A 10,011-nucleotide genomic window follows, 5' to 3' on the forward strand; every position below is an offset into this window, starting at 1 on the left:
CTAATGTGGCATGATCATGTAAAGGTGAGCTATCCCAAGCCATTTCAACATACATAAACATTACCCACTTCACATTAACAATAGTGGCTCTTCTACGCTCACCCTTGATGTGTGTGCTGTTGTGGCATTAGAGGACATGCTAAGTCAAGTTCAAGTCAAGTTGGTTTTATTGTCAATTTCTTTACATGCACTGGTCATACAGAGAATTTGAAATTGCGTTTTTTGCTTTCCCATGCAGACATAGACTAATCTAGGTATAGACATAGACAGTACTCATACATGGACATAAGACAGTATGGACATAGACAGTGCTCATACAGACATTTAAAGTGCAGGACTGGACAACAGAAGACTTGTAGAGAACATACATTAAGAGGAGGTATTTTGTTGTGCTTTTTATATATATATATATATTTATATATATATACATATATATATATATATTAATAAATAAATATTAAAAAGGGGTCTATCAAGTACACCAGCAGCAGTCTGTGTGTGTGTGTGTGTGTGTGTGTGTGTGTGTGTGTGTGTGTGTGTGTGTGTGTGTGTGTGTGTGTGTGTGTGTGTGTGTGTGTGTGTGTGTGTGTGTGTGTGTGTGTGTGTGTTTAGTGCAGGTAGAACGTGCGGTGTGCGTCTGTGTGTGTGTGTGTGTGTGTGTGTGTGTGTGTGTGTGTGTGTGTGTGTGTGTGTATGAGTTGTGTGTCAGTGTGTCTATGTTTGGATTTAGTGCAGTGTGCTTGTGTGTGCGTGTGTGTGTGTGTGTGTGTGTGTGTGTGTGTGTGTGTCTGCGTGTGAGTGTGCATGTTTTGAGTTGGTGCAGGTTGAAAGTTCAGTCACAGATGTAGTAGTGCAGGTGGAATGTTCAGTCGCAGATATGGTGGGGGGGGGGATAAGGGTCTCTATATGTCTAAAGGTATACATTAATTTTCTAATTACTTAATACATACCATACAAAATAATTCACAGAAACATTCATTGTGCCATGACAAGAAACTTTATTTAAAAAGTAGTCAAAAACACAAGTAATACATTTCTGAAGGATGTTCTGATGGGAGATGAGGACACCTTTCAGTGCAAAGCCTGGTCCACACATAGCACACTACTGAAGACTTTCTCCAGCATGGATTCTCTGTTGCCTGCTGAGACAATGTTTATGTCCAAATCCTTTTCCACATGCAGCACACTGGTATGGTTGTTCTCCAGTATGGATTCTCTGATGCTTGGTGAGATCACCTTTCAGTTTAAAGCCTTTCCCACATGTAGCACATGGGTACAGCTTTTCTCCAGTATGGATTCTCTGGTGATCCATGAGATGACCTTTCTGTTTAAAGTCTTTTCCACATGTAGCACACTGGTATGGTCGTTCTCCAGTATGGATCCTCTGATGGGAAATGAGACTACTGTTCTGTATGAAGCCTTTTCCACATGTAGCACACTGGTAAGGCCTTTCTCCAGTATGGGTTCTCTGATGGGTGATGAGGTCACTTTTCTGTTTAAAACCTTTTCCACATGTAGTACACTGGAAAGGCCTTTCTCCAGTGTGGGTTTTCTGGTGATAAGCCAAAGAGGTGAGTTGTGAAAAGGCTGCTCCGCATGTTGAACATTGATATGGTTTATCTCCAGCATGGGTTCTCTGATGTCTCATGAATTGGCCTCTCTCTTTGAATCCTTTTCCACATGTAGCACACTGGTATGGCCGTTCTCCAGTATGGATCCTCTGATGGGAAATGAGGCTGCCTTTCTGTTTAAAGCCTTTTCCACACAAAGCACACTGGAAAGGCCTTTCTCCAGTATGGGTTCTCTGATGCCTGATGAGGTTAACTCCCTGTGTGAATCCTTTTCCACACATATCACACTGGTAAGACCTTTCTCCAGTATGGGTTTTCTGATGCCTGTTGAGATGACCCTTACGTGTAAATCCTTTCCCACATGTGGCACATTTGAATGGGTTTCCTGGTGCATGGGTTCTCTGGTGCTGTTCTGCTTCGAACATCTTTTCAGATGTGGCACACTGTTGATGGTCTGTGCTAGTAGAAGCTGTCTGGTGTTCATCTGATTATATAAGAGGAAGACATACAAACAAGAGTTTTAATTCCATGAACGAATTACAGACAATATCATACATTTCATATAGTATACTGAACATATTCCTCAGGGGTCATAGCCTATGTACTGTTACGTTAATCTTCGTAAAAGTAAATGAATGAGGCGCACACAATGCTTTTGTAGAATGATATGTATTAAAGCAAAAAGGTGATATTTAAAATATTATATGTCACAAGACTTGTGTATGCCTTATTCTTTTAGTGGATCTAACTTTTGTTAGTGAGAATATACACACCAAGCAATACACTGTTCAAAAGTGACACACACACCAGAGCAGACACACACACACCACACACTGATGAAGGCTTCATAGCCGAAACGTGTTTGCTTTTTGGACATGGTGGTAATATAAATAAATAATGAGACGCAGTTTGTGAGTGCAGATTTTTCTTCCTTAAGTTGATCCACTTTATCGCGCACCCAAAGACTTTCATTTTTCCAAGAAGTTGAGCGCGTCCTCTGCCTAAACTTGGAGACACACACACACACACACACACACCAAAGCAGACGCAGACACACACACACACACACACACACACACACACACACACACACACACACACACCAGAGCAGAGGCACACTCACACATACCAACCTTTTTGCTTTCCAATTATACATATATACCGTTTAAAGAATGTTCCAAAATGTTATTGAGTTTTTGGGGGGATTTATTTGTAATAGGAACTTACCTATTATGGCCAAGTCTCCATTGCATTCCATTGGAGAATACTATTCTTTCATGTACGATGTGCCAGTTTCATTCTCTTCCTCCTTTGTTCTGTACAAATACTCCGGGAGGAAATCATAAATATCCTCTTCTTCTTCTTTAATCACCTTCACAGGTATTGCCTGTTGTGATGGAGTTGATGGCTGAGTTGTAGAAGTTCTCTCATCACCACAACATTTCGTGACATGAGACTTCTCCCCTCCTTCAAGTTCATGGGATAAACATGGTTCTTCTTTGCAGATTGGTGTAGTACCTCTACAAGTGCCACTATATTTGGTGTCTGTAGACAAATGCTCTGGTAAAAAGTCATAGATGTCCTCTTCCTTCATGGCATCCATGTTCAGTGTGAGTTGCGATGAGGCGCCTCTGAAGATTCTCATTCATCCAGGTTCTGATAGTAAAAGGATCAGTTGTAGTTGTAGCCAGGGGAACTACTGTTTGCAGCTTCAGGACGATTCCTCTTTTTACCCGAGTCTTCAGTAGTTCTGACCTGATGGTAATTATTCTTCTTTTCAGCCAAGTCTTCTGCAGTTGTAACCTGATGGTTCTGTCCTGATGGTAATGATTCCTCTTTTCAGCCAAGTCTCCTGCAGTTGTAACCTGATGTTAATGATTCCTCTTTTCAGCCAAGTCTCCTGCAGTTGTAACCTGATGTTAGGGAGCCAGGAGCTTTATCCCCGGGCCACTAGTAGAGGTGGAGCTGTAGACCACGCCCCTCATTAGGTGACAAAAGGTTCGCCCATCAAAGTTGAAATGGAAGAGCTCTAGGCTACTCCCGTCGTTAGGTGACTAACGGGTCTCACCCATTAAGGTGCAAATGGGAGTCGTTGTGGTTTCAGGATCCAGAGGGTGATAACAGTTCTCATTTACACTCCACCAAGGGGTACATTCATCCATTTGACTGCAGGGGCTTTTGGCCCTGATTAATTGGCCAGAGATTTGCTGGGACTACATTGGGGGAAGACATATAGTGCTTTAAAGTATGCGACTTAAATTTTCGACTTGAACATTCCGCTGCAACAGGTGTTCCAATGCATTTCAGCAAGTAGGAGGTCAGAAACATCCCATCACCCACCCTTGAGGAATGTACCAATATTCTTAAGATGTTAAACCTGCAATCCCACCTTTAAGTACCCTCTGTCACCCACGATCCCTGTTGCACACAGGGCGACCAGCTGTCCGGACTTGTTTTTGCAATTGTTTGCTGAGCTGCGCGGTCACTTATCCAATCATCTCGACGCCTCGACGCAAGTGCAAACGTAAACCTTTACGACTGCTTGTACCTAATCGGTTTGTTTGCTGGTGGCCATGTGGTTTGTTTGCCGTCCGTGGAAACTTCAGCCAGCCAACTGCCAACTGAGGGACAGCTGTTTTGAAAGTCTTCTCATGGACGAAGAGGTATGTGTTTTGGAGAAAATACTGATGTGAGTGCGTGTATTGGGCTACTTTAGTCTCCGATTTGTGTTTTGTGCATGTCGTGTTTTGCCAAATGGGATGCGGTATCGCTACTAGCATACGTTAATAACAGAACTAATATGCATCGGTTGGCATATTCAAACTATCTCAGGCAACATATCATTTTAAGCGTATCTTCTTCATGCGCAACGTAAGACAACCCATGTCGCAACATGCTATGTTTTTTTCCCAATCCCCTGTGTTCTAAGCAGACCAGCCAAAATGGCTAGGAGTTTTAAGTTATAACTGGCCAAACACGCTCATAATAGGCCTAATGGGGCAAGTGGACATGACTAGGTTCTAGACCTCTAGCCAAACTGAAATCTCGCCAGCATTTTGGACAGTTGGCTGGTTCTAGCTTTGAGAACACCTATGAAATTGTGATGGTTGGCATTCATGAACCAGATGATGGCTTGTTGTACATTTGATTTGACTTATTTGTATAAAACCCTCGTGCATTTAGAACTGACCAACTTGTGGACTAGTGGCACCACCCTCCGACCATTGCTCCGGCGTAGAGCTCTATTTCATAGGACTATGCTGATTGCTGTATAGAATCATGAATCAACAACGAAATGCAATCCAAATAGAAATGTATTTTTCAAGCTGCAACATTTAATGAGGTTATTATTTCCATGTCAACTTGGTTGACAGGTTTGTTTTGGCACATCCCAACATCAAATACAGGATGTAGGCCTAATGGACAGAAACAACAGATCACATGCATGACAGACAGCTGTGGACACATACACATATACACAGTGAACAGTGGTCAAGTCACATATGAAATTGCTAAAGTGCTTATTGAAGTGGAATGGTTATGTGCATACAAAATATCACATTATAGGCATGTCATAATTCAGAGCAGGTTCAAATGTCAGACCAGTCAGGCCAGTGCCTATGTGCTGTCTCTAAACCAGGATGTTCAGGTTCTCAAGATTCCATGAGGGGAGTAAAACGTTGATGTGCTGGATGGAAGGGATCAGCTATGATCTATGACACCATCGTGTCAGTAATACGTAGGATGTAGGTAGTTGGCTAAGGAAATTTGGCTGTTAAAAAAAATTCCTGCCTATTCCTTGGAATGTACTGAGTCACAGAACCACTTTCCCTCCTTCAGTGTGCACAGCTGTATGGACAGATAGACATCACAGAATCAGGTGTTCATCCATTGATCATCCATTGTCTTGTCTTTTTTGCAGCAGTGGCTCCAGGTTGCTTGATGTGCCTACATGCTCCTCTGGATTCTCCTCGGTGTCCATAGGTATGTTGACAGCTGCATGAATATGGGGGAAACAAATTGGCATACAGTTTAGAATTTCCTAATGTTTCTGTTCTCTGTGTGAATTACAGTCTTTGGAAGTGATCAAGATTCCACGCCACCACCACAGCGATCATTATGTGTTGGAAAACAGTAGATGGCCTGGAACTTATGAAGAATTCATATGCACAGCACTCAAGTACTGTTGTGGTATGTGGACATTTTTACTTTGCATTGCTCTCTGCCCCATAGAGGAAATATCCATAGTGCATTATAAGTTCAAAAGATTCATCACCAACAGAAGGGTTTTGCTTTGTTATTAATGAGAAAGGCACCAGTGGCTATATATTTAGTGATGCCACAGATAACTTATTGAAAAGTTAATTACTGTACCACAGTACTATACTATCATGACTATACTATACTACACTATCATGACATTACACTGGGCCTTTAATGCAGTAGCACACTGGTAAGGCCTTTCTCCAGTATGGGTTCTCTGATGGGTTATAAGGTCACATTTCTGTTTAAAGCCTTTTCCACATGTAGTACACTGGTAAGGCCTTTCTCCAGTGTGGGTTTTCTGGTGATAAGTCAAAGAGGTGAGTTGTGAAAAGGCTGCTCCGCATGTTGAACATTGATATGGTTTGTTTCCAGTATGGATCCTCTGATGGGAAATGAGGCTGCCTTTCTGTGCAAAGCCTTTTCCACATGTGGCACACTGGTAAGGCCTTTCTCCAGTATGGGTTCTCTGATGCCTGTTGAGATCACCTTTCTGTAAAAATCCTTTTCCACATGTGGCACATTTGAATGGGGTTCCTGGTGCATGGGTTCTCTGGTGCTGTTCTGCTTCGAACCTCTTTTCAGATGTGGCACACTGTTGATGGTCTGTGCTAGTAGAAGCTGTCTGGTGTTCATCTGATTATATAAGAGGAAGACATACAAACAAAAGAGATTTAATTCCATAAACGAATTACAGACAATATCATACATTTCATATAGTATACTGAACATATTCCTCAGGGGTCATAGCCTATATACTGTCATGTTAATCTTCGTAAAAGTAAATGAATGAGACGCACACAATATTTCTAGTATGATATGTATTAAAGGCAAAAGGTGATATTTAAAATGCTATATGACTCAAGCCGTGTGCATATTCTTTTAGTGGATATAACTTTTGTTAGTGAGAATATACACACCAAGCAATACACTGTTCAAAAGTGACACACACTCCAGAGTAGGCAGGCAGACAGACAGACACACACACACACACGCACACACACACACACACACACACACACACACACACACACACACACACACACACACACACACACACACACACACACACACACCCACACACACACCCACACACATACCAACCTTATTGCTTTCCAATTATACAGCATGCCATTTAAAGAATGTAAAAACAATTAATTGATTTTTTGGGGGGGGGATTTATTTGTAATAGGAACTTACCTATTAGGGCCATGTCTCCATTGCATTCCATTAGAGAATACTCTGTTTCTCTTTTCACGTCCATGGCTTCTTCTTTCATGTACGATGTGCCAGTTTCATTCTCTTCCTCCTTTGTTCTGTACAAATACTCGGGGAGGAAAGCATAAATATCTTCTTCTTCTTTAATCACCTTCACAGGTATTGCCTGTTGGGATGGAGTTGATGGCTGAATTGTAGAAGTTCTCTCATCACCACAACATTTCGTGACATGAGACTTCTCCCCTCCTTCAAGTTCATGGGATAAACATGGTTCTTCTTTGCAGATTGGTGTAGTACCTCTACAAGTACCACTATATTTGGTGTCTGTAGACAAATGCTCTGGTAAAAAGGCATAGATGTCCTCTTCCTTCTTGGCATCCATGTTCACTGCGAGTTGCGATGAGACGCCTCTGAAGATTCTCATTCATCCAGGTTCTGATAGTAAAAGGATCAGTTGTAGTTGTAGCCAGGAGAACTACTGTTTGCAGCTTCAGGACGATTCCTCTTTTTAGCCGAGTACTCTGCAGTTCGGACCTGATGGTAACGATTCTTCTTTTCAGCCAAGTCTCCTGCAGTTCTGACCTGATGGTTCTGTCCTGATGGTAATGATTCCTCTGTTCAGCCAAGTCTCCTGCAGTTGTAACCTGATGGTAATGATTCCTCTTTTCAGCCAAGTCTCCTGCAGTTGTAACCTGATGTTAGGGAGCCAGGAGCTTTATTCCTCGGCCACTAAAGGTGGAGCTCTAGACCACGCCCCTCATTAGGTGACAAAAGGTTCGCCCATCAAAGTTGAAATGGAAGAGCTCTAGGCTACTCCCGTCGTTAGGTGACTAACGGGTCTCACCCATTAAGGTGCAAATGGGAGTCGTTGAGGTTTCAGGATCCAGAGAGTGATAACAGTTCATATTTACACTCCACCAAGGGGTACATTCATCCATTTGACTGCAGGGGCTTTTGGCCCTGATTAATTGGCCAGAGATTTAAAATGCTGGGACTACATTGGGGGAAGACACATAGTGCGTTACAATATGCAACCTTGCCTCCTCCACTTGTGCTTGTCTCCTCGTACCAGGAAGTAATATGTCATGATGACATCACTGACAACAGCATTTGTAAAGGACCGCACTAGTACTTGTATGTGTTTTGTTTTGTCTTAGTCTAAATTTGTTTTTGGGTCTTTCTCAAAGCCTAGGCCAGTGTCCTTCCAAGTGTATCAGCCTAATTAGTCACGCCCAGTGATAAGATACTTTTTGGTGAACTCTACAGAATATCCAATCACTGGGTGTGACTAATTAGGCTGATACACTTGGAAGGACACTGGCCTAGGCTTTGAGAAAGACCCTTTGTGTCCGTATATTTTCCTAAAAACATAACATTTTATCAAAAAAATATTTCTATTTTTCTATGTACTTCAAAATGGTTGGTGTGTGTGGTTGTGAATGACATTGTACTGTATGTGTGAATCATTGTTCCTTTGCCTTGTTGAAGTTTTTCCCTTGCCAGACATCATAGCTCCACAAGAGGGAGATGTGTAAAGGTGTCCCTACAGGTGTAGGTAATCAGGGAGCTGCTTGGCTTTGTTTGAGCCTGAGCCATGAAATGTTTGATCTCCAAGCTCCAGCTTAACTTGCTTCATTTTGCACATAAGAAAGGACTTTTGACGCCTGTTTAACCACAGAAGAAAACAATATTAAGCATCCTTGGTGAGCGCAGTGAGGTATGTTTGTTTGTTATTCTGATTTCATTTGAAACACTGTGTCTGTAACTTCTCACTATGTATATATATGTGGCTGGTGAAAGAATCCCCTTACTGGCAGAAGCATGATTGTTTGGCCCCCCAGCTGACAACCCTGCAGCCTGCACAATGGCACCGTCGGAGGTGCATCAGGCAGAAACGCAGAGCAGGTGCGACCACCTGTGCTTACATCTAGTTTGTCTGGTTCGCCAGTGACTACAGCAAAGAGAGCAGTTGGCATCCAGGAAAGACTGGAGGGCTGCCAGGGAAGACTGGCTGACGGCGTGAAAGGCCGCACCAGGGGTGGAAGGGCTAGTTACCTGCTCCACACATCCAGCTTGGACACCCAAGCCAACTACAAGCAAATCAAGAAGAAAACAGCCCATTGGTCCTCCGAGAGGCGGGATGGAAGATGGACCAGCAAGGACGGATAACACGGTAACAAACCACATGGAAAGGACAAAGGACCAAAGGAACCATAGGCTCTGCTGGTGTGGCTGGAGTAAAGTAACAACTTAAAACTTTCTGTGCACCCACCAAGGGAAGGCAAAGTGTGTTGGCAACAGCCAGATGCAAACTTGCACTGCGTCAGCAGGTCAGACAAGGAGGCATCACAGCCAGGTTGAGCACCACAGAGCCAGTGAACCCAACATTGTGGCGGGAGCGGGAGAGGAACACAAGTCTTCTGAGCAGATCCTACAGCAGCAGGACACCCCACGGCAGGAGAACAGCACAGCAAGCTTGCACAGAAACCCCAAGTGAAGTGGCCAAAGTCCAGCGAGAAGGAGGTATGGAGAATGTTCGACGAGAGCACATGCATCACCCTCCAGAATTCCCTAAAGGGCAACGCAACCTCCAAACTGAACATCTTCTGCCATCTCATCCACGAGGAAGGGAGAAACCGGTTTGGAGACAAGCCTGTGAAGAGGCCAAGCCCCACACAAAGGGGAAGGCGGGAAAAGGAAATCTTCCAGCCTCTTGAGGAAGTCCTGGAGGAAAGCTGAGCCAGAGGAAAAAGAGGGCCTGAAAGATCTCTGGGACAAGATCAAGGACAGGCTTGCCCACCTCAGGAGAGCTGAAAGGATTAAGAAGCGGAGAAGTCGCAGGGAGAAGGCAAGAGCATGCTTCTTCCGGGAACCCTTCAAATTCGCCCGCAGCCTCCTGGAGGAGAGTAAGACTGGAAAACTGCAGGTCACCAAGCAGGAGCTGGAGCAACACATCTCG

At 43.5% G+C, this 10,011-nt stretch overlaps 1 protein-coding gene across 1 annotated transcript; it reads right to left on the minus strand.

Moving 5' to 3' along the window:
- Window positions 1-984: 984 nt before the first annotated feature.
- LOC134452336 (zinc finger protein 239-like) lies at window positions 985-3,337 on the minus strand. The gene is made up of 2 exons (XM_063202688.1): window positions 2,799-3,337; window positions 985-2,055 (listed from the first exon to the last, which is right to left on the minus strand). Exons 1-2 carry the CDS (start codon window positions 2,827-2,829, stop codon window positions 1,103-1,105), a joined length of 984 nt encoding a protein of 327 aa, XP_063058758.1. The 5' UTR covers window positions 2,830-3,337; the 3' UTR covers window positions 985-1,102.
- Between the last annotated feature and the right edge of the window lie 6,674 nt (window positions 3,338-10,011).

This window comes from Engraulis encrasicolus, chromosome 7 (assembly GCF_034702125.1).
Source record: "Engraulis encrasicolus isolate BLACKSEA-1 chromosome 7, IST_EnEncr_1.0, whole genome shotgun sequence".
In the NCBI taxonomy this organism is placed as follows: domain Eukaryota; kingdom Metazoa; phylum Chordata; class Actinopteri; order Clupeiformes; family Engraulidae; genus Engraulis; species Engraulis encrasicolus.